General features: G+C 43.8%; 1 protein-coding gene across 1 annotated transcript; it reads right to left on the minus strand.

Annotated features, from left to right (window-relative positions):
• Nucleotides 1-1,768: 1,768 nt before the first annotated feature.
• On the minus strand, nt 1,769-25,111 carry LOC101349192 (sodium-dependent phosphate transport protein 2B). Its single transcript, XM_004375163.2, has 12 exons — nt 24,880-25,111; nt 24,652-24,786; nt 21,850-21,978; nt 20,063-20,206; nt 17,970-18,081; nt 15,480-15,675; nt 13,162-13,257; nt 12,221-12,338; nt 6,967-7,134; nt 5,846-5,962; nt 5,615-5,739; nt 1,769-2,404 (listed from the first exon to the last, which is right to left on the minus strand). The coding sequence occupies exons 1-12, from the start codon at nt 24,989-24,991 to the stop codon at nt 1,769-1,771; spliced, it is 2,088 nt and encodes a 695-aa protein (XP_004375220.1). The 5' UTR covers nt 24,992-25,111.
• Between the last annotated feature and the right edge of the window lie 497 nt (nt 25,112-25,608).

The raw sequence follows: 25,608 nt of genomic DNA on the forward strand, positions 1-25,608 counted from the left end.
AGAGGCATATTGAAAAGACGATATTACAAAATATACAAAAATGGTGTTTTTTCTTTACATTTCATAGAGGAACCGTGCTCCATTTCCAAATGAGAGCACTATAAAACACATATCATGCTAGCTGTTTACTATATAAGTTAGGGAAAACGCTGTACAGGTGCATGGCTATAAATAGAGAGTATAAATGGCACATTTGGGAACCGCTATCTACAAGGGGGAAGGTCAGGGGAGGGATCAGTTTGGTATCACAACCTGTTAAGATGGTGAAGCTGGGATGGGGAAGGACAGGGTCTTGGCGCTCGGCTTCACCCACTCCCCTTTCCCAGACACCAATGCAGCTCATGAGAAGTGGGTTGTTGGGAGTGAGGAACAGTGGAGGAAATGATGTAAATACAACATGGGTTTCCAGAAGGCATACTCAGGACAAGAACGAGCACAGCCCTTGGTCCCACAGACACACCTGAGCCCCATAGCTACTTGATGATCACGGTTCTGTGGGCAGCCCAGCCATGCCCTGGTTTCTTCCCTGGGAGAAAATTTCTGAGCTTAGTGGGCGTGGAGAGGGGGCAGGACATAAAACCTCATCTATGGAGTAGTGGGAGAAAGTTTGGAAAGAGGTTCTGGCTTAGATTCCAATATATGCATGCATGAGTGGATGGATGATGGTTGGAAGCTGACCACTAAAAGCTGATCCAGAAACTTGGTTGCTCACAGAGAGTGAGAAGTAGGCAGCAGAACTACTCTGTACTCACTCAGATAGTTTCTGGGATTCAAGGTGGCAGCAGTAGAGGGAGGGACTTGGAGAACCCGCATATCTTATTCCAAATGATTCAACACCATGTGATGGACAAAAAGGGGGGGAGGGGCGATTTTTACCTGCTCCACTATGCTTTTGCCACAATTTGTCAATCTGGCTTCTGAATTAGGCAAATTAAGAGCCTAAGGTACTTTAGGCAGATAATGCATCTCCCCAGATGAGCCCAACTTGGGAACAGGACCTCTCCTTCTCTGACTTAGGAAGACTAGAGGAGCAGGCAAGACACAGCATGTTGTGAATCTCTGTAGCTCAGATGTGGCTCCCATTCTGGAAACCTCCTAGCTACAGAACCTAAGCTACCTCGCTGTCTCAAGGTAAAAATGAACAATGATCAGTATTTGAGTGCAGGGACACAGCAGTTAAACTGGTTGGACTAGCCTCACCTGCCCAGGTGAGGAGACACTGACAGTGTATTTGTGGAGTACTAGGACCACACCTGTGGTCCTCTCCAGGTTTCCATGAATGACATATTATTATGTTACTTCTCCTGAACTGAGCTGATTGGGGCAAGGGTACCTGGGAGCAGCTGCCCTTGAGATATGGTTGAGCTTCACCACAATAAAGAAAAATATATGTGTATGCATGTGTTTGTATGCATAAGTATACATGCACCTTTGAGAACCTTCCATAAATTCCTCCCTTGAGCTTTTTCCTTCTGAAGAGGATGGTTTGAATCTGAAAATAGGTCCTAGTGACCAACCCCTAGGTGTGCAGGTGGGTGTGATCATCTGTCTAGCCAGGTTTCAGTGTCAAATTCTCATTCCATGTTGTCCTGTTCCTTCCTGGGAGAGGAGGACCAAGGGAGCAGGGGCTGAGATAAAACAACCCTACAGGTGGTTTACTGGGCTAAGGAGAATGAGAGTTAGGACTGATGTCAACTCCATTTCTCAGTGAAAGGCGTGCATTAGCGTATAGGACTCGGGGTCCCTCCTCCCCTCTCTTAGCAGACCCCTAAAATGCTGTGCTGCTGGAGATGGTCTTCACACCCATGGTATCGACTTGGGACTTGACCTCATCCTGGGTCTCTCTGCTCATGGATATGTTATTGAAGGCGTTGGGGGCCTTGATGGGGGTCTTGATGGGGATGTCTTTAGAGTGCTCCTGCCCCTCCTCCAGGTCCTTGCAGCATTTGCTGCAGCGGCAGCACTTGCAACAGCCACAGAGCATGCAACACACACGGCAGCAGCAGCAGCAGCGTCTCTGGCAGCAGTTGGTAAGCAGGGAGATGAGATGATCCCAGGGCTTCAGCGAGTGCATCCACAGGGGCAGGAAGTCCCAGTTCCGGAGCTTGCGGGGCAGGATGCGTGGGCAGCGGGACTGCAGGAGCCGGATAAACACCACCAGGAGCAGCAGAAAGATGATGGGCACGCCCACTCCCACCAGCACTTGCCAGCCAGCCAGTGAAAGGCCAAACACTGTCAGCGGGATGAGGAAGAATAAGAAGACCAGGTAGAAGATGGCGAACCAACGGTACTTGGCAGAGATGTTGCCCAGCCCCTTGGCCAGGCGGATAGGCAAGCGGGTGAGCGGGATCGGGTACCACAGCAAGATGCCAGAGACGTTGAAGAAGAAGTGGCACAGGGCAATCTGAAACATGAGAGGTTGGGCAGGTAAACAGGCGTGTCTGTTGCATGGTTAGGGTTGGGCCAGGGGAGAAGGTCATTCTATCAACAACAAGAGCTCAGCAAGGGAACAAAGGTTCAGCTGGGAGTCAGCATCAGCTCAGACCAGCTAACAGTCCAGTTACACAACTGTCCATCCACAAATGGACAGAGATGACTTGTCTCCAAGTAGGAACAAAAGCTTAATTCTGGGCATAAGAATCAAGGAAGTTCATTTTTTCTCCAATATCTCCTCTGAGGAGTTCCACAATGGTAATTTCCTCACAAATTATTTTGTTTTAAAAGGTAGCTTGGTGATATACATCTCATCATATCGGGGAATACCACACAGCGATAAAAAAAGAATGAACTACTGATATATGCTGCATGGATGAAGCTGCAAGACCTAAGGAGCCAGGCATAAAACAGTGCATTCTGCAGGTAGTTCCTGACTTACAACAGAGTTCCATTCCGACGTCGGTTCTGACCTAAATTGAATACTTCATTTTTTTTTAGTTTTTATTGTTGCCTTTTATTATCAATATCTTTATTAATCCAGTCTATATTTGTCTTTGGGGTTTGGAAACATTACATCTGAGAATGATAACATCAGCAAATTATGAGCTGTAACATTATATGTAGTACATATTACTAACGTAAGTGCAGTTCGTCGTTACTTGAATATGTCATAAATCGGGGCTACCTGTATATATTTCCATTTTATATGAAGCTCAAAAACAGGCAAAAACTAATCTATGACGAAGTTAGAATCATAGTTACTCTTTGGCAGCAAAGCAAGGTGTACTGACTGGGAGGAAGCTTAAGGGAGACTTTAGAGGTGTTGGCGATATTATTTATATTGCTTAGGGTAGTGGTAGTATGGGACTGCATATGCGTAAAAATTCAGCTGTCCTTCTAGCATTTGTACCTCGATTAAAAAAGTAAAAATGTAGTTTGGTTTAAATAAAATAGAGAGTATGAGTAATAAAAAGTTTAAAAGATGGCATTTGGCATTCAAAAGCCAGCAAAGACTTACTAAGAAGATTGGGGAGCCCTCGTGGTGCAGTGGTTAAGAGCTATGGCTGCTAACCAAGAGGTCGGCAGTTTGAATCCACCAGCTGCTCCTTGGATACCCTATGGGGTAGTTCTACTCTGTCCTAAAGTGTCACTGAGTCTCAACAGACTTGACAGCACCTAAGACCAGCAATAACAAGAGGATTGGGTTTTGTTTTGGAAACCAGTAAGAAAGTTCTGTTTTGAAACTGAATTGCATTGTTTTACATCCTAAATCAAATTTCTCTTGGATCTTGGATGGGACCCATGAGCCAATTTCTAAAGCAGTCTTCACATCCAAAAAACCCATTGCCATCCAGTCAATTCTGACTCAGCAGCCCTACAAGGCAATTAATGTCTGTACCCTCTTGTCCCCATCCCCTGTCCCCATCCCAGGTTATCTTCTTGGCCTCCTCAGCCAGAGGGAGAGGAAGTTAAAAGAAAAAATAAAATCCACCCACCCAAGTCTGCACCCTGCCAACCCTCTTGGTCAGTCCTCTCTGCCTGGAATCCTTCCCCTATCCAATCCACTGAAATTCTCCCTGTCCTTCAAGGTCCTCTAACAACGAATTTCATGAATTTGCCCATTGCTTGCTCCTACTGCTTCCACCTCTTAACTGCTCGGCAGAGGAAATTTTGAGAACAAAATAAACTTTCTTGAATCATATGCCCCAAATCAAGCTTGTATTCTTACTAGGAGACAAGTCACGCTTGTCCATTCACGAACTGGGCAGAAGAAAAGACTTATAGAGCAGCTAATTTTGTGGCCCAATAGCCTCATTCTAGGGAGAGGAGAGACAAAGAAAGGATGTTAACCTACTGAAAAACAAAACAAAACAAAACAAAACAAAACTGTAATAGCAGCAGCATAGATGTTTCTGGAGAGTTTAGTACATGCCAGGCACTGTTTAAGGCACTTTATGTGGATTATATCAATTAATTCTCAAAAAATACCCCATGAAGTGGCAAATATTATCCTCATTTGATATATACCCTTGAGGTTAAGCTATTCTTACAAAGACACACAGGAGGGATAGCGTAGAGGTGGGATTCCATCCAGGTAGGCTGGCTCAGAGCCCGTACACTTGGGCTTTTCTGGCTCTGGACCAGCCCTGTTCCAGAGTAGCCACATGCGCACTGAGCACTTGAAATGTGGCCAGTCCCAACGGAGATGTGCTGTAAGTCTAAAACACACGTGGGATTTCAAAGATTTAGCACAAAACATAATCTAAAATATCTCACAAATTTTTATGTTGCTTACATATTGAAATGATAATGTTGAATATACTGGGTTAACTAAACTACATTACTAAAATTCAATATCTGCATTCCTTTTTACTTTTTAAAAATGTGACAACTCACTAATTGTACATGTAAAAATGTTGAATTGTCAAATGTTGTATTACATATATTTTTACCACAATTTTCTAAAAGTGTGACTACTAAAAAACTTTAAATTACGTATGTGGCTCATATTTGTGACTCACGATGCATCCACTGGCAGCAGTTTGGACAATGTCTTTATCGAATTGTTATAATAATCCTAATGAGATAGGCATTATGTTCCTCATTTTTCAGATGAGGGAATTGATGGTCAGAGAGGTTAGGCACTTGTCCAAGGTCACACAGTGAGTAAATTGTGGGCCAGGATTCAAATCCCTGGAAGACTGACTCCAAACGAGTGATATAACTTGCTCAAGGTCACCTAGTTGGATCTGGGCAAGGCAGGTGCCCTGATCCTTCTTCTCATGCCAGACCCAGGCCCCAGGGTGCCTCCCTGGTGACTGACAAGGTGGAGTGCACCCAAGAGGGGGGCAAGGAGATGGGAGGCAGTGTCTGTGCTGCCTAAACACACTTTCCAGTCTCTATCAAGTGGTCACTCAACCTTTGTTTAAGCCATTGCCAGTGATGGGAATGTTGCTACCTCCCCAAGGAGAATAGCTTTGACTGTTCTGAGATTGAGCTCCTGGACACTATCTCCCAGTGGCTTCTCCTCCATACCTTAGTTCCACCTTTTAAACCTAGCAGGTAAAAGCCTGACTCTTGTTAGAAACCATCAGCTTGCAAGATTAAGGGATATAGCTATATGGTTATATCCTCCCAACCCCCCACAAAGCCTTTGCCCCATGCAGCATGTCCTCACCTGGAGTGAACTCTTTAAGGTACTGCCTGGGCTGGCTAAGGCAGCCAGGATGGAAGTGGTGGTGGTGCCAATGTTGGAGCCCAGTGTGAGTGGGTATGCCCTCTCAATGGTTATCACACCGATGCCTGGGAAAAAAACACAAAGACCATAGCATCAGTCCCAAGGGATGATGGGAGATGGCAACAACAGCCAGAGGGAGGAGCCAGGGGGAAGAGAAAGTGGAAAACTCACCAATCAGCGGGGTCATGGCAGACGTGAACACGGAGCTGCTCTGCACGATGAAGGTCATTCCTGCTCCCACAAAGATGGCCAGGTAGCCAGTCAACCAGGCAAAGGGAAAGGGGAAATCTGGAAGACAGAAGGTACAGGACGGAGGGTGGGTTGGCAACTCCAGAGGAGCCCAGGTCAGGGACTGGGCTAGGGGGTTAGGTTATGAAGTTGCCTTTCCACCCTACACCATGGTCTGAGAGTGCAAAGCTTCTTTCCCTGTTGCCTTTCATCCTGCATTTTCGTGATGTGGGTGTGGTGTTATGTGAGTGAAGACAAAAACAAATTTGTTGGAGGTCAGAGGCTAGAAATGCTGCACCCACCCAAATACCCTCCCACAAAACACTCAAAGCACCCAGACTTGTGAGCGCCTCCCAAGCCTGTTCTCCCATTACTGCACAATCCCTACCTTTGTTTCCACCTAAAGGAGAATCAAGAACATGCACCAGCTTGGGACAAGCCAGCCCTCCACACTGCTAACACAGGATCGGGCTCCCCACACCCAGGAAGCCCCCAAAATCACCAAATTCACCCACATGACAACCTGTGAGGCAGATTTTCTTGCCCCATTTCATGGAGATTTCACAGGATGTTGATGTCACCAGCTAGGACACTATACTCAGCAGGATCTCCTCTTGGCCAGTGGTATCTCATTGGCTGCCTCTAGATGTGGATGTATTTATCCAGAGCAGCATATTCTTCCCAAAAGTAGAAGGAAAGTGGGGACCAGATGGACACTTGTTACCCCTTTCCTAAGGGCCCCAGAGGACCCAGGAAATCCTGGGCATATAGAAAACCAGCCGGGAAAGAAGGCCTAACTCGTAGTTCACTGAATTTTACCTGGCTCCTTCTCAGGACTTTATCAATATGGGATGGAACTTTGTGCCTGCTCTCCAGGGCCACACCCAAGATACCAAGGAAAATTTCAGGGGGGGGTTGCCATCTTAATGTCTGCAGGCTCTCAGATCCAAGAGAGAAATCCCATGTAGAGGCCACTGCTCAGTGGAAATCAAAAAGATTCCTTTGTGGGTAGACAGTGACACTATCCCCTGGAAGGCCCAGAATGGGAGGGTGAGATTACCTACCAGTGTTGAGGGTCTTCTTGATGACAAGAGCAACCTGCCCCTTGAGCACAGAGTTGAGGAGCTTGACAATCATGATCAGGCAGGCACAAAGGACCAGCAGGGAGATTATCAGTAAGATAACGCCAATGGCAACATCTGGGAGGTTGAGATTCACGAAGATGTGCTGACCTAGAGAGACCACAGAAGGACCCTGTCAGGAGGACACAGCCACACGTGGTACATGTTGCTATTTATTCCCCAACATCCTTCTCTCTCATAGTAACACCAGTTGTTAGCTTGGCACATGGCAGCCCAGGATAAAGACCCCATTTCCCAGCCTTCCTTACCGCTAAATCTGACTCCAAGGCTACGTTCTGGTGATTGGGAACTCAGTGCATGTGACATATGCACGTTGGGGCAGTGCTCCTAGACAGAAGATGTGAGCTGTCCTTTTTCTCCCCCTTCTCAATAGCAAAGATACAGATGTGTCACAGACAACATCCCAGGAATACAAATTATCAAGATAGGAGTTTGCTATAGAAGAATCCTGATCAAAAGGGGGAAAATGCAAAACAGAATTTCAAATTCTAATGGAATCTAGACTTTCTAGAGCCATGAAGGCTGGATAAACTGACAAAACTATTGCTCTGAGAGAACCATTAAACTTTAAACCAAAAATATTCCCTGAAATCTTCTTAAATCCAAACAATTTTGGATTTTTTAGTCTACCTAGTAAAGAATGGCTACCTTGAGCTTTGTGCTCTTTTAACAACTACCTATATGGGATCAAACTGACAACAGCAACTTAACAAATTGGATAGGAAACTTAGGAGACAGTGAATTTGTGTTAATGGGGTAGGAATAACTAAGAAAAGGAGGGTTGGAATGGTTGCACAACTTGAAGAATACAATTAATGTCAATGAATTGTCCATACAGAAATTATTGAATTGGTATATGTTCTGCTGTGTATATTCTCTACAACAACAAAAAATAAAATTAAAAATAAAGAAGGATATTGGCTCTAAGGATACCACAAGGCCACCAAGCCAACACTGGACTGCTTATACCTGCGTTATATGAGGGAGAAACACTTCCCCCTTGTTTAAGTCAGTGTTCCAGCAGCCAAACCTATCTTTGAAGTAGAATACCAAGTCCCTGTAGAAATGTCTATGTGAATACGTAGAAGTGTCTATATGAAAGACGTAGGATTTAGGAAAGGCTCTTCATTACAGAGTAATCCTAAGGAGGGTATTTAAGCATCTACTTTATTGGCGGGCTAAGCCACTTTTCAAAATAACTCTAATGTTGGTGTTGTTGTTAGGTGCCGTCAAGTCAGTTCCAACTCATAGCGGCCTTATGTACAACAAAACAAAACACTACTGGGCCTTGCACCATCCTCACAATCATTTCTATGTTTGATCCCACTGTTGCAGGCACCGTTTCAATCAATCTTGTTGAGGGTCTTCATCTTATTGGTTGATCCTCTAGTTACCAAGCATGATGTCCTTCTACAGGAAGTGGTCCCTCTTGATAACATGTCCAAAGAACTTGAGACGAAGTCTCTCCATCCTTGCTTCTAAGGAGCACTCTGACTATACTGCTTCCAAGACAGATTTGTTCATTCTTCTGGCAGTCCATGGTATATTTAATATTTTTCGTTAACACTATAATTCAAATTCATCAATTCTTCTTTGGTTTTCCCTATTCATTGTCCATCTTTCACATGCAAAAGAAGCAATTGAAAATACATGGCTTGGGCCAGGCACACCGTAGCCCTCAAAGTGACATCTTTACTTTTTAACACTTTAACGAGGTCTTTTACAGATTTGTCCATGCAATACGTCATTTGATTTCTTGACTGCTGCTTCCATGGGCATTGATTGTGGATCCAAGTAAAATGAAATCCTTGACAACTTCAGTCTTTCTCCATTTATCATGACTTTGCTTATTGGTCCAGTTGTGAGGATTTTTGTTTTCTTTATGTTAAGGTGTAATCCATACTGAAGGCTGTAGTCTTTGATCTTCATCAGTAAGTGCAGTCCTCTTTGTTTTCATCAAGCAAGGTTGTGTCATCTGCATAATGCAGGCTGTTAATGAGTCTTCTTAAATCCTGATGTCACGGTTTTCTTCATATAGTCCAGTTTCTCAGCTTATTTCCTTAGCATACAGACTGAATAAGCATGGTGAAAGGATACAATCCTGACACACACCTTTCCTGATTTTAAGCCACACAGTATCCCCTTGTTCTGTTTAAACGACTGCCTCTTAATCCATGTACAGGTTCCTCATGAGCCAAATTAAGTGTTCTGGAATTCCCATTCTTGCAATGTTATCTATAATTTGGTATGATCCACACAGTCTAACACCTTTGCATAGTCAATAAAGCACAGGTAAACATCTTTCTGGTATTCTCTGCTTTCAAGCCAAGATCCATCTGACATCAACAATGATATCCCTCATTCCACATCCCCTTCTGAATCTGGTTTGAATTTCTAGCAGTTCCCTATCAATGTACTGCTGCAACTGTTTTTGAATTATCTTTAGCAAAATTTTATTGTGTGTGGTATTAATGATATGATTTTCCCATTCCTTTGGATCACCTTTCTTTGGAATGGGAACAAATATGGATCTCTTCCAGCTGGTTGACCAGGTAGCTGTCTTCCAAATTTCTTGGCATAAGCAAGTGAGCACTTTCAGCATTACATCCGTGTGTTGAAATATCTCAGTTGGTATTCTGTCAGTTCCTGGAGTCTTGTTTTTCTCCAATGTCTTCAGTGCATCTTAGACTTCTCCCTTCAATACCATCAGCTTTTGATCATATGCTACCTCCTAAAATTGTTGAATGTTGACCAGTTCTTTTTGGTACAGTGACTCTGTGTATTCCTTCCATCTTCTTTTGATGCTTCCTGTACCGTTCAGTATTTTGCCCATAAAATCCTTCACTTTTGCAACTCGAGGCTTGAATTTTTGAATTTTTTTCTTCAGCTCTTTCCACTTAACAAATGCTGAGCGTGTTCTTCCCTTTTGGTTTTCTAATTCCAGGTCTTTGTACATTTCATTATAATACTTAGTCTTGAAGAGCTGCCCTTTGAAATATTCTGTTCAGCTTTTTTACTTCATCATACCTTCTGTTGGATTTATCTACTCTACTACATTCAAGAGTCTCTTCTGACATTCATTTTGGTCTTTCCTTTCTTTCCTGTCTTTTTTTTTAATGACCTTTTGCTTTCTTCATGTATGATGTCCTTGATGTCATTACACAACTCGTCTGGTCTTCGGTCGTATGTCAAACCTATTCTTGAGATGGTGTCTAAATTAAGGTGGGATATACTCACCATTGTACTTTGGCTCTGGTGGACTTGTTTCCATTTTCTTTAGCTTCAATTTGAATTTGCATCTGAGCAATTGATGATCCGTTCTACAGTCATCTCCTGGCCTTTTTCCAGCTGATAATAGTTAGCTTCTCTATTGTCTCTTTCCACAGTGTAGTCGATTTGATTCCTGTGTTTTCCATCCAGCGAACTCCACATGTATAGTTGCCATTTATGTTGTTGATGAAAGGTATATTTCCAATGAATGGGTGATTGGTTTTGCAAAATTCTATCATGCAATCTTCAGCGTTTTATCACCGAGACCATATTTTCCAACTATTGATCCCTCTTTTTTTCCAACTCTCAAATTCCAATCACCAGTAATTATCAACGCATATTGATTTCATGTTTGATGAAATTCAGGCTGCATAAGTTGGCAAAAATCTTCAATTTCTTCATCTTTGGTATTATTGGTTGGTGTGTAAATTTGAATAATAGTCATATTAACTGGTATTCCTTGTAGGAGTATGGATAGCATCCTAGCACAACTCAAAATGAGAAGAAACAGCTGCAAACATCTATTAGTAATTGGAACAAGGAATGTGTGAAACATGAATCTAGGAAAATTGAAAGTTGTCAAAAATGAAATGGAACACTTGAAGATCGAAATCTAGGCATTAGAGAGCTGAAATGGACTGGTATTGGCCGTTTTGAAATCAGATAATCATATGGTCTACAGTGCCAGGAATGACAAATTGCATATGTGTGGCATTACATTTTTTTGTCAAAAAGAACATTTCAAGATCTATCCTGAAGTACAATGCTGTCAGTAATAGGATAATATCCATATGCCTATAAGGAAGACCAGTTAATACGACTAGTAACTTTAATAGCTTCTAACATTTATTGAGTATGCACTATGTGCCAAGCACTCACATAATCTATGCTTCACAAAACCCAACAAGGCAGAATTTTAATTATTGCCATCTTACAGATGGTGGGCTCAGAGAGGTTAAATCCAAGGTTACACTTCTAGAAGGTGGTGAAGCTGGGATTCAAACCCAGCGTGTATCTATTTCATTGATATCATGCTTCACAGTTTATAGAGATGTTTTCTCATGAGGCTGGAAGATGAAGTGAGGTCCTTAAGGTCACAAAGCTAGTCAGGGACAACTCCAGCCAGTCCTACCTCTACATCTCATGCTGTTGTTTACTCATACTATGGAGAATACTTTCAACAAAGCATATGAGGAGCAAAGTGGGGTTGGATAAGAAAGTCAGAGCCGGGGATATTGCTAATTGTAAAATCCTTTGTTTTTCAAAATCTCTTTGTCCCCATGATAATTCCAGAAAACCATGGTTATATCAATAGATACACAGCACTGAGAACACGGGAGGTAATAAGCTCACTTGATTCTCTGGGGGAAATCACACCTAAAGTATTATGTTTAATTCCGGGCACTATATATTGGAGCCCTGGTGGCACAGTGGTTGACAGCTATGGCTGCTAACAAAGGTCAGCAGTTCAAATCCACCAGCTGCTCCTTGGAAAGGATATGGGACAGTTCTACTCTGTCCTATAGGGTCACTATGAGTGAGAATCGATTCGATGGCAATGAGTAAATCTTAGAGAAGCAGGATATACAAATGGGTATATACTCAGGATGGAATAGATCATTTGCCAACTTCTTTGGAGGTTGTATGGTACAGACAGCATGAGCTTTGGAGTGGGAAGAAGCACCGGGCTTCGAGTCCCAGTTTTGCCCTTGACTGTGGGACCTAACTCACCTCAGTCCCTAAGCCTTAGTTTTCTCTGCTGTGAAAGCCCAGTATACGGTAGGTGTTCAGTGAAGCTTACTGCCCTTCTTTCCTTCATTTACTGGGGCACACACAGATAAGAAACACCTGTCAGCCTCCCAGATAGCCCATCCTAGGGGCCGATGCCCTGCTGAGTTCCACTCACATTTGGCGATGTTCTTCTCATAGGTCATGTTCTTCATGGTCCAGAATTGGAGACCAGCCGGGCAGAGGGAAGGGGAAGAGCAGTTCTCAGATGAGGGAACGGTGACATTCTTCTCGGTCTGGACAGCAAACATAAGAAATTGTATGGTCCCTAACATTCACTTTTGGTGGGGAGTGGGAGGCAATGCGGGGGACCGAAGGAGATGTTATACTTATTGGTGTACACAACGGCTCAATAGTATCGTTTGCTTTATTTTAAAGACGTGCTATTTTAATTTTTTTAAGGTTCCAGTTATTGTAAATATAAGATGGGACTTTTGAGCCTTTATAAACTATTCTCATTGGTCTCTGCCTGCTGATGTTGCTGCTCCATCTTTATTGGAAAAGCTCTTAGAACAACTGGGGACAGACAAAAGCTACCTTCACACCTACTCCTGTATTTCTTTTCATCTCCATGGTTAGCACCTCTCAAAAACACACATATACACCCTACACACAAAGGTAAGCTGTAAACCTGCCGCAAAGCAGGCTAGGCCAGTTTCCCTGACAAAGGAGGAAAAGGATGCTATGGGCCTTCTGAGGAGGAACACACAAGTTCCTGGTGGAACCTTCCAGAGAGGCAGGTGAGAGAGACGCCACCATCTGCCAGCACCTGAAGATCATGAGGATGCACTATTTCCATGGGCCCCTCCATAAATGGGATCAGATGTGTAGCCAGAGGTGAGCCAGGAATACGTATCTGAGTTGTGGGATGGGGCAAAAGGGCACCTGTCTGTCCTGTCTGTGATACTGGTTAAGCCAACCCAGCAGACAATTCCTCACTGTGGAACCTCACTGGTCAGTTTTGATTTTCAAGAGCTAATTCTTTTTCTTGCCCCTTGCCTTCTAGTTGCCTTCCTTGAATAAATGCTTAAAGTTCAGGTGCTATTCTTAGACACTTACCACATTGGTAAAAGTCTGGCACCAAATCTTGACCAGACTCTTGTTTTGGGCTGTTTCATCTTTCATCGCGATTTGGTTGATAACCTTTTTATCCAGCTGAGGAAGATAATAGAAAGAAAAGGTTTGGAGGAGATTAACAAAACCATGAGCTCCTTCAGGGGTGAATTGGGATGCATTCTGCCTGCCCTCCCAGGGTGCAGTCTAGTACCTAGAAGTTAGCAGGTGCTTGATGTATCAATGAATGATTGTATGAACAAAGGAACTGGTATCTAGGGAGCATGTAGTTGTTGGATGAGTAAATGACAGAGCAAGGCCCAAGCTGGTGTCTTCTCCCAAAGGAACATCACACAGCCTACTTTCATTTCAATAACTTGGAAAGACCCTAGTGAGAGGCATTGGTGGTTCAGTGATAGAATTCTCACCTTCCATGCAGAAGACGAGAATTTGATTCTCGACCAAGGTACCTCATGTGTAGCCACCCCCTGTCAGTGGAGGCTTGCATGTTGCTACGATGCTGAACAGGTTTCAGCAGAGCTTCTAGGCTAAGATGAACTAGGAAGAAAAGCCTAGTAATCTATTTTGAAAATCAGCCAGTAAAAACTCTGTGGATCACAATGTTCTGATCCCATTGTACGTGGGGTCATCATGAGTCTGGGGCCAACTCAACTGCAGCTAACAACAACTGGTGACCAGAGGGGTGAGATGACCCCCAGCAGTAAAGGCAGGTGGTAAACTTCCTCTTTGGCTAGTGGTAGAGTAAGTGGGCTGTATGTTTTCTCTGGAATCCATAGGTAGTACAAACTATTAATCCTTTCTAGGTCCAATTATTTTCTGCTTTGATTTTTTTTTTTTTTTTTTTGATACCATATGTTCTCATTAATGGAAGCATGCTGAGTCAGGGAGTGTGTTTAAATTTTTGGTTCATAGTATGGATTTTGAGAAATATTATCTGGCACTACATGGTTACCACAGGACTTTTAAGGTCCTCAAACCCATAACTATGCTCGCCTGTCTGTACCACCAGACCTTGGTTGTTGATGTTTGCCTTCCATTAGGTTACACAGTGAACTGTGCTTTTTCAAACATGATACAAAGAAAAAAAACAAAAAAAAAAAACAAACTACCAGGGCTCCCTAACTATCTCACCAAATCAAACCAAACCTACTGCCATGGAGTCGATTCTGACTCACAGAGACCCTATAGGATAGAGTAGAACTGCCCCATCGGGTTTCCAAGGTTATAATCTTTATGGAAGTAGATTGCCACAACTTTATGCAGCAGAGCTGCTGGTAGGTTCGATCTGCCAACCTTTCCATTAGCAGCCAAGTGCTTAACCACTGCACGAAAGGAAATCATAAATATGCTTACAAGGCTTATCTAGAGGTACAAAAGCCAAAAGAGACAAAACTTTTACCCAGTCACACTTCATGGTTACACTACCTTACTTGTAAACCTCAGACTCTAGCTATTTTACTTCAACTAACATTTCTTTTGCCTTTTGCCATTATGCAAGTCCCCATTTAAAAAAAAAAGAAAAGTTGCTGTCGAATCGATTCTGACTCATAGTGACTCTATAGGACAGAGTAGAACTGCCCCATAGGTTTTCCAAGGAGAGGCTAGTAGATTTGAACTGCTGACCTTTCAGTTAGCAGCCAAATGCTTAACCACTGTACCACTAGGGCTTCCAAGTTCCCACTGGCAGGTAAGAAATACAATGGTAAAAGTATACTATCAAAGAACCTGAGAGCTGGAAAAAGTGGGTGGTACACCATATATACCACAGACCATGAAAATCATGCACTCAGCTGGAGATTTGAGTCCACCTAGATGTGCCTCAAAGAAAGGTCTAGCAATCTACTTCCAAAAATCAGCCATTGCAAATCTTATGGAGCACAGTTCTACTCTGACTCACATGGAGTTGCCATGAGTTGGAATTGTCTCAACAGCAACTATTTGTTTTGTTTTTCTTTTTTTCCATTTTCTCTAAGTCATTACTTTTAGTGAACCCACTGGTATTGAGAATAGAAGTGGGAACATCACAGCACCAAAGTATCCCCAGATGTCCAATGGAAAGTCCTTGAGTCTCTTAAGAGGCATTTCCTCTCCCTCAAAATAAAGATGACACAGGTGTTGAAGTCAAGGAAATAAGAAAGGCCAATTACTTTCTCAGGTGTCCCCAAAGCTCCACCTTCCTTGGCTTGTTTCAGAAGTAGTCAAGAGCTGTGTTTACAGACCCACCCACCCTTCACCTTGTCTTCCTGGCTGGTTGGGGTAAGGGCAGTTAGGTTCTTCCCCTTCTCTGAAGGAAGCTGGCTTACCTGGATAATGAGCTTTGTGAAGGGATCTGTAATGACTTTCAAAAGTTCTGGGGCATCTTCGCCATTCTTGAATTGGAAGCTGTCCACCACAACGTTGGTCAGGGTCTCCAGGTAATGGGTGGCGGCCTCCAGAGGCAAAAGCACAAACACAGACAGCCAGTTGAAGAAGTCGTGGACAGTGGCCCCTGCAAAAGCCCTGCACAAGGGGAACCCCACCAAGCCAACAGTCAGATTACTCAGCAAGCAAGTGGACATGATCTAGGGAGGTCATTACTTGTACCATCTGCTACCATCTGTTACGGGTCCCATATCTGTACACATGTGTAAAATCTCATTTTCATTCTTACAATGATCCCAAAGTGGGTGTTATTAATATCCCTATTCAACAGATGAGGAAACTGAGGGCTGGCAAGCACAGGGGATGTGAAGACCACTGTATAGGCTCTGGGTCCAGGACCCTTGTCTCTACTCCTAGGCAGAACTTTTCTTACCAAATCAGAGAGCACTCAGCTGGGAGCCTCTTATGCTTGGGCGAAACATGTTCTATACATGTTCTCTTACAGCTGTTTCGAAGAATTACATCAAGACCACTAGTGAGTCACACATATTGAATGGAGACAAACTTCCTTGGGAACTGTCGCAATCAGTATGAAAGTAACCATAGATATCCTCTACACAAGAGAATTCTTAGCTTTAAAACAAAAGAATCTAAGATCATGCCTCCTTTGGAGAATCTCATGAAACACATGAACAGTTTCCATAGGAAACAAGACTCATACGTGCCACTCTCTGCATCTATCTGAGCAGGATCACAGATCCCCCTGAATTCCACCCCTCCATGCCCAGGTTAAGAAACTCTGATCTACATTTTTTCCTCAATGAAAAAATTTCCTTTAAAAAACATCTGCATGTCGAAAAAACTCCCCAAACCAAAAGTGTAAACTTGAAAATGGATATAAACAGTAGCAGCAGCAGCTAATAACCGTGAAGGGAGAATAAATGCTGAGCTTCACTAGTAAGTAAAGAAATTAGAAGTGCAAATTTTCACCTATCATAATAGCAAATATTTTTTTTTAATAACTTTTTGTTGCTGGAGAGGGTGATTTAAGGGAGATGTAGTCATACACTGTTGGTGTGTGTAAAGTAATACAAATATGTTGCAGTAATTTGGCAAAATGTCTTAAGAGCCATAGATGTTTGATATGGTAATTATTGTTCTAGTAATCTATCTAAGGAAACAGTCCAGGAGAGAAAGAAAAAAAACACATATCCAAAGAAGTTACTGAAAACAATCTATTTAAATATGTCCAAATAGAGGCTAGCTAAGTCAAGTATATTCCTATATATCAGGAACCTTGGCAGGTCTCATGTTTTCACATTTCTTATTTCATAAGTGAATGCTACCCTAAGGCAAAAATTGGTGGAACAGTGGAAGGAATCCAAGATCTGGTGTAAGAAGACCTGGAATGAGTCCAAGCTACACCCTACAGTAAAGTCACTTAGCCTCTTTGAGCCTCAGTTTCCACATTCACAAAATGGGCATAGAAATTGTTGAATTGCTAGATGTTCTGCTGCATATTTTTTCAACAACAACAAATAAATTATTTTAAAAAACGGGCATAGAAATGCCAACCCTGCCTCATACTTTAGCAGGGACCAAGGAGGTTCTCCAAGGCTCGTGGGAAACGAGGACATCCCTGAGGATGTGTCCACTGTCCTGGGCCAGTTTGCAAGACACAAGGGATGACGTTTGCAGTCTCCCTAACCCACCCGCTTCAGTGCTATCTGCCTGACCCACACAGTGACAGCATCACCTAGGCGAGATGCAAATATCCTTAGTCTGCCGTGCTCATTGCTCTTTATATATATTTTAATAAGCTCTGATAAAAGCCCATCGCCAGTTAGAGAGGCCAAAAAATATGCTTAATTTCCACATTAACCTTTTTGCAAGAAATAGTTCCCTCTGCCTGCATTCAAACAACCCCGTTTTCACATCTTACGCGGCCACGAAAGCTATATTTTGCCTTTTGTTGGAATGCAAGTGAAGAACAAATAAAAAGTGGCAAGGGTTGAGCTGGCCAAAAATGGAAGCTATAGAAGTTATAATTATTTATGACTAAGCAGGACTGTAAATCCTACCCTAATTGGCCTGGTTTTAACTACACCATGCGGTAGGCAGGCTTAGAGCTAGAGCTTCCTTCTATTGAGCCCTGACTATGTGCCACGCACCTTGCTAAGCACATCCATATATAATCGGGTTTAATCCTCAGGACAATACTGCAGTGATAGATACTGTCATTAACTCTGCTACGCAGATAAATAAGCTGAGGCCCAGGGAGTGTAATTAACTGTATGTGATCCCAACCCTCAGCTATACACCACCGCAGCTACTGCTAGGAGCCCCAGCAATGAGAATACGTGTTCTCATTGGCTAATATGGCCCCAAACAATAGGCCTGACAGTGGCAAAGGTTGATTCGGAGCCTCCTACCTTCGGAACTCATTCCGGTCTCCTGCCTGCATGAATGCCACGATGGTGTTGGTGATGGAGGTCCCAATGTTGGCCCCCATGATGATGGGGATGGCAGCTCGCACAGTCAACACTGGAGGGTGGAAAAGAAGGTGAGCAAGTTCAGGAAGGAGGACTGTGGTGGTTCAGTGGTAGAATTCTCGCCTTCCATGTGAATGACCTGAGTTCGAGTCCCGGCCAATGCACCTCATGCACAGCCACCACCCATCTGTCAGTGGAGGCTTGCATGTTGCTATGATGTTGAACAGGCTTCAGCATAGCTTCCAAACTAAGGCAGACTAGAAAGAAAGGCCTGGTGATCTACCTCCTAATGAAAACATATGGATTACAAGAGTCTGATCCTGTTGTGCATAGGGTCACCATGAGTCAGGTCTAAGAAGAATAAAAAGTTCAGGAAAGCAGCCTGGCTGTGTTTCAGATAGCCGCGGGCCCAAGGCGAACCTGAGCTCATTCAAGCTGGTAATCCCTGAAAGCAGCTGTTCTTAACCTACTTGGGGTTATGTGCCTCATTGTGAGTCTGATGAAAGCTAGGGCAGCTCACCATAGAAATATGCACACGTGTCACCAGAAAAAAAAATTTGGCACACAATTTTGGAGAATTCACAGATCCCCTGAACATTTCTTCAGATCCCAGTTTAAAAATGCCTTTCCAAAATTCTCTGTCCTCCCTATTACAGGTGCAAGGCTAGATTAAAGACACCAGGAAACAGCCAATGTTTAAGGACAAAATCAGTCTACTACCAAAATTTTCTGACATATGGAGGTAAATCATTTTGAAGCTGTAATGCCTTTTTTTCTAACTTAACTAATGCCCACTAGTTAACTCACTAGTTAATTAATTTACTAGTTAATTTTGGCCAAAATGCTAGTTTTGCTTACATTACTGGGGAAATAGCTTTTCATTAGAGATCCGGCCATAGATTTTCGGAAAAGAATAGGAAACAGAAGGAAAAGGCATTTGGGCTATTATATTCCTATGTGGAGCCCTGGTGGTACTGTGGTTAAGAGTCTGGCTGCTAACCAAAAGGTTAGCAGTTCGAATCCACCAGCAGCTCCTTGGAAACCCTATGGGGCAGCTCTACTCTGTCCTACAGGGTTGCTATGAGTTAGAATCGACTTGATGGTAATGTTTTGGTTTTATATTCCTATGTACCAGGCACCTTGCTATGTTTATATTTCATAGGCAAATGCTACCCCCAAGGCAAAAATTTGGACCCACTAAATAGTTCACTAGTGAATTTTGGGCAAAATGCTGGTTTTGCTTAGATTATTGAAGAAATAGCTTTTCTTTAGTGACCTGGCCAAAGATTTTCATAAAAGAGTAGGAAATTGACAAGGAAGAGTTTGGGGCTATTCCCCATGGGAGCAATCCATTCCTTCAGGCCATAGGAAGAAGGATCAGTGAGATGTGACTCCAGTCTGAGAAGGCCCAGCTGGGAAGAGTTTAAAAATGCTAAATAATTTAAAGTGGCTGAAAACTAACCAGTGTAAAATGGTCCGCCTTAAAAGAAACTATCTTAACTTAGTTGGAGCAAACCCCAGTTTGGAGTGCCATCTCCCCAAGCTCAGTTGTCCCAAAGCCACTGTGTGATGTGATTAGATATGTCTTTATTCTTAGCACTGACCAGTGGTGTTCAATAGAACTTTCTGTGATGATGGAAACGTTCTATGTGGCTATTAAGCACTTAAAATGTAGCTAGTGTAGTTGAGGAATATTTCATATTTAAACTAATTAAAATTAACAAATAAATAGACACGTGTCTAGGGGCTACTGGGCTGGACATGCAGTTCTACAGAATTCAGAACTAAGTCGTCAAGCACTGGAGTCAGGCTCAGTCATTAAAACCCAAACAGGAGGTTGTCTGGGATTAAGGGTAGAGCTCTTCGTAGTTGGAGAAAATAGTAAATGTCCAGGCCTTGTCACCCTTATCTTCCTAAGAGTAAATACCAGTCTTTCCAGGTGGACAGGTAAATGTCTGAAACATGGGTTCCCAGCTTTTAGGAACAAGATCCACAGCTTTTAGAAAAATGGGCTCATGGATCCCCAGACTCACGTGAGGAGGCCACCATGCTGACAATGATGGACGAGGAGGTGCTGGAGCTCTGCACCAAGACGGTCACCAGCACTCCGATCACCAGCCCTGCCACAGGGTTGGACAGGATAGCATTGTCGCTGAAGAACTGCCCGGCCACCTTTCCTGGTAAACAAATCCACAACCACATGACAGTTGGTTCAGTAGTCGCTGGGTCAACAGAAGTCTCCATCCAAGGTCAGCTGGCCATGGAGTTTGGGAGCCCAGTCTCCAGCCCCATGGAATCTTCCTTCTATGCTTTTTTCCAATGCTGCCCAGCTGCCACAAGAGACCCAGTCTGCTGGCTGTCCTTCACATGCTCTCCTATCACCACTTCTCCGGCCTAGCTCCCCACCCACCATCATCCCCAACACTCATCTTGTTCCTTCACCCTACATCCTCCCATTCTTTAACCAGAGGGTTTGAACTCCTTCAGGAAGCTCTTTCCTAGCCGTCTCTGATCATGGACCTGGCATCAATTGGTTCAGGGGATGCCAGTGAGCCTCCTGACTCCCTAATTCTTCTTCTAGGTCTCTGTAATGCAGTCCCAACTCAGAAGAAGATTCATCTTCCAGGAATGAATCTGAGTGAATCTTCTCATTCTCCTCTTCTTTTCCATCCACCCCCAGCCCCAGCCAGCCTAAGTTCATAATAAACAAACAAAAAAAAAAACCAAGCCTGTTGCCGTCAAGTCAATTCTGACTCACAGCTACCCTATAAGGTTTCCAAGGAGCAGCTGGTGGATTCGAACTGCCAAGCTTTTGGTTAGCAGCCAAGCTCTTAACCACTGTGCCAGGGCTCTAAGTTCACAATAGAAATCTATTTTTTTAAACCATTAAGATACCTCTAAGACCACCAAATCCATTCCTCTGATTTTATAAAGAAAGCTGAGGCACACAGAGGTAGTGTGACTTCCCTGAGACTACACAGGACAGAGTGAAGACCCTCACTAATTCCGCAATGGATCAGGGGGACCAGAAATGGTGGCTGCCCCTCTCATGCTCCTCTACAAATGCCCTCAACCCCGATTTTTCCAGGTCACAAAGAAGAGAGGAACAAAGAGGTGCAAACACCATGGTCTTTGGTGTCTCTTGGAAATGAGTGTGAATTCTGCTGTGAACTTTGGGAATAATTACTGATCTTTCTGAGCCTCAGTCTTCTCCTTCGTAAATGGAAAGGGCTTTGGGGAGGAATAAACTATGCACCTAGTAGGCTCTCAAAGTGCCATAGAAGGTATAAATGTTACCACACATGGTGACTTCACCCTCAGGGTTCTCATCACACCACCTGGCCACACTCAGTCCTAGAAGATGTTTAGACAACTGCCATGGGTGCAGATTCCCCCAGACAGAGGAACCCTGTCTTTCCCCAAGAAAGGCCCAGCTGTGGCCTAAGAGAGTAACCATTATCCTATAATCTCTCAGGTGGGGAGGCCCAAAGATAGCATGGACCCCTCAGATGAAAAATCCTCATGTCAAACAGCTTCCTGCCTGGGGCTTGAGGACAGACATGGGGCTGTCAGGGCCGAGGAGTCATCAGCTCGGCATTGATTCCAGCCCTGGCTCCTGCCTAAGCCACTTTGGCAAGTCATAGCTCCTTTATGGACCTCAGTTTCCTCTTCTGTAAAATAGAGGGCATAGACTTTACAAGATCTTCTCTGAAGTGGCTTCTATTCCAAAAACATCCCAGGATCCTGCAGCTTGAGAGGACTTGCTAAGGTGTTCCATCTGAACCCAGTTTGATTAGACACCTCCCACATCCATCCATACCTCCAACCAGCTGGAAGGCACTGCTGAGGACATCCAAGGAGCACACGAACAAGTAGAGAAATCCCAGAAGGCAAATGAATTTCCCAATCCCTTGGAATATACATAGAATCTTCCCTTTGGTGTCTCTCTCTGGGGATAAAAAAAAAAAGCATGAAGGTAAATTTTAGTGTTTGAAAGACTGAGAAGTTTGGCAATGAGCTCAGAACAGCCCACCTCCCACCCACGGACAGAGCCAGTCAGGTGGGCAGTGAGCTCTTGGGTATAGGAAGGCCAACAGATCCAGTGCATCCATTGCTGCAGTTTTCAAAGCAGTCACCACTGTAGTCCATTTTAGCGAACACCCTGGTGAAGTGGCTCTAAAGGATTTGCATTAGGGAGGAGGTGTTCAATCTGGGGCACAGACAGGCATACGAGGCTCCAGAACCAGCTGAACCACACTGTTGCTGATTGAGGCAGGTAAGAGCACTTGCCACCCGCTAAGTGCTGGATTAGGGATAATGGCAGAGTATTTTCTAGAATGTGGCTTCATGGTAGGAATAATAGAGGGCCTCTGGGCCCTGGGCCCTCCCTGGAATGCTCCGTCCTTGACTGCTATTTCCTCCAGTCACTTTTAAAGCCCTACATGGTCCTCACCTCCTCCTCCCTCCCTCAGCATCCCCCTATCTTCTCTCTCTAGGGTTTGCATCAGTATCTTCTGGCTTTTTTTTTAACACTTACCTCTCCTCTTCCTGATTAGGAGCTGAGAGTAAAACAGGTGAAATCCCTCCTATTGCAGCCGCCCTGCCTCCCAGTTCTCTCTCCTAGACCAGTTCCCCTCTTTCCCAACTCCCCTCCCTCCTAACTCCAACCTCCCTTCCCTCCCAGCTCCACACACAAACCTTCCAACCTGCGCCTGGAAAAGAAAAGCAGTATTACTTGCACTCCAGCTATTCTGGCTGCACATTCACTTGTCTAATTGTATCTTTTTTTGTCCACTCCAAAGAAAGGTAAGCCAACTGAATGCAGACATTATCGAACAATATCATTAATATCACACAAAAGTAAAATTTTGCTGAATGTCATTCAAAAATGGTGGTAGCACTATATCTACAGGGAACTACCAGAAATTCAAGCCAGATTCAGAAGAGGTCTTGGAAGAAGGGATATCATTGCTGATGTCAGAGAATAGCAGAAAGATGCTTACTTGTGTTTTATTGACTATGCAAAGGCTTTCAACTGTGTGGATCATAACAAATTACAGATAACATTGCGAATAATGGGAATTCCAGAACACTTAATTGTACTCATGCAGAATCTGTACATAGACCAAGAGGCAGTCCTTCGAACAGAACAAGGGGATACTGCATGGTTTAAAGTTAGGAAATGTGTGTGTTAGGGTTGTATTCTTTCACCGTACTTATTAAATCTGTATGCTGAGCAAATAATCAGAGAAGCTGGGCTATATGAAGAGGAATGCAGCATCAGGATTGGAGGAAGACTCATTAACAAGGGGCACAACCTTGATTGCTGAAAGTGAAGAGGACTTGAAGCACTTACTACGAAGATCAAAGACTACAGTCTTCAGTATGGATTACACGTCAACATAAAGGAAACAAACATCCTCACAACTGGACCAATAAGCAACATCATAATAAACGGACAGAAGATTGAAGTTGTCAAAGATTTCATTTTACTTGGATCCACAGTCAGCGTCCCCAAAGCAGCAGTCAAGAAATCAAACAATGTATTGCATTGGACAAATCTGCTGCAAAAGACCTCTCTAAGGGGTTACAAAGCAAAGATGTCACTTAGAAGACTAAGGTGCACCTGACCCAAGCCATGGTATTTTCAACCGCCTCATAGGCATGAGAAAGCTTGACAATGAATAAGGAAGACTGAAGAAGAATTGATGCCTTTGAATTATAGTGTTGGAGGAAATATTGAATATACAGTGGACTGCTGGAAGAACGAACGAATCTGTCTTGGATGAAGTTCAGCCAAAATGCTCCTTAGAAGTGAGGATGTCAAGACTTTGTCTCTTGTAATATGGACATGTTATCAGGGTGGACCATTCCCTAGAATAGGACATCATGTTTAGTAAGGTAAAGGGTCAGCGAAAAACAGAAAGTTGCTCAAGGAGATTGATTTACACAGCGGCTGCAACAATAGCCTCAAACATAGCAACAATTGTGAGGATGGTGCAGGACAAGGCAGTGTTTCGTTCTGCTGTACACAGGGTCACTATGAGTCGGAACCAACTCCATGGCACCTAACAACAGCAACAACAATTGTATCTTTCCTTGATGCTTCCATAGGTGCCAACATTCTGGTATAGGAGCCAGGAGCTACTGCAGGTTCAAGTGCCTTGTAGGATATGAGCAAATGGACGAGGTGTGCTATGTCCATGATGGAGGCAGTACTCTTCCAAAAGCCTCCTCTGATGCCCACCTTTAGGTGAGAGGCCCTCCAAGGAGCTCTCTGAAAGCAGGGACCTCATCTGTTCACAGTTGTGCCCAGAGCACCTTTGACAGTAGGTCACCAACACTATAATTCAGTATCTGTCTTGGTGATAACTGCAGCATCTGGCACATTTGTTGCACGACAAATTTGCTGTAGGAACAAATGCTCCCCAAACAACATGCTTTACTTCTAAACGTCAGTGACAGCCAGATGGCATCCCTGCTCAGGACCCTTGACCTAAGACATTAGAACAATGAAAAGGGGGACTGTGACACACAAGAGTGAACCAGTGGTGCCAATACTTGCAGTAGGCAGTACCCCTCCCACCTTGCCCCAGCTAGAATGAGCTGGCTTCATTTTTACCTGACCACTTGATCCCCGTGTCCCTAAGTGCAGGCATGTCCCATGGGTCATCCACCTCTGGCGGGTCTTCAATCAGTGCCATAGTGGAATATGAAGGCAGAATTTCCGTCTTGGTTACAGCGCTCCCGGAGGCATCTGCCCAGACAAGCAACAAGACACAGGAGTCAGACATGAGTCCCCCTGGGTCCTCACAGAAGGCTAGTCCGTGGCTGAATGACCACTACTCACTTTTAGCGGTCTCTTCACCTTTTGCAGGTGTGGCAGACTGCTGATTAGTGACCTCTTCGATGTATTTATTGGAGTCTGGCTGGGCATTTTCCAACTCAGGCCAAGGAGCCATTGTCTGTGGATGGAAAAAGAGAGCTTAAAGAAGTCACCACCAATACGAGGCACATGCCTAGAAGAAGTTCAGGTAAAGTCCAGTTGGTGTGATGTGGGAACCGCCATGATGGGGAGAACCTTTGGTAGTAATGCTTCTTTTTGTGGGGAGTAGAGGAAGTGTGGGTGTCACGCTATACCTTCTAAGTTTGGAATCTTAAGTGCCACATTTATTCCTCTTCCAACCACTCATCTAGGCTGCTACTAAATTAGACCACTTCTTCCAGTATATTTCTGCTGTAGCCTCAAATCTATATAATTAGTTGATCCTCCAGCTTCTGTCTTGGCCTGTCTTGACTCTCTCCTTCAGTCAGAAACAGAATGAAAACGCATCCTTCTTCATCAACTCACAGTATGTCAAGTCCTCACAATCTTCCAATAAGCTGATTTTCACTTCAAAGTTGGCCTGCTCATAAACCTGCCTCATCCCAAGGATGTAATGTATGACATAATGTGTATGTATGATGTAAGGTACATGTATAGGTCCCATTTTTTTACTCAATTGTTTGACTTTTCTTCTTTCTTCCTTCCTACCTCCCTCTATCTCCTTCATTCTTTCTTTCCTTCTCTCTGTTTTTA

Source organism: Trichechus manatus, unplaced genomic scaffold, assembly GCF_000243295.1.
Source record: "Trichechus manatus latirostris isolate Lorelei unplaced genomic scaffold, TriManLat1.0 scaffold00034, whole genome shotgun sequence".
NCBI classification, from domain to species: Eukaryota; Metazoa; Chordata; class Mammalia; order Sirenia; family Trichechidae; genus Trichechus; species Trichechus manatus.

Excerpts from the sequence above, each read along its gene's own strand:
- LOC101349192 (XM_004375163.2), bottom strand. The coding sequence starts at position 24,991 with ATGGCTCCTTGGCCTGAGTTGGAAAATGCCCAGCCAGACTCCAATAAA. Across the intron at positions 7,135-12,220 it reads TGAGAAGAACATCGCCAAAT|GTCAGCACATCTTCGTGAAT; the intron begins GTGAGTGGAACT and ends TGGTCTCTCTAG. Across the intron at positions 5,963-6,966 it reads CAAGAAGACCCTCAACACTG|ATTTCCCCTTTCCCTTTGCC; the intron begins GTAGGTAATCTC and ends TCTGTCTTCCAG.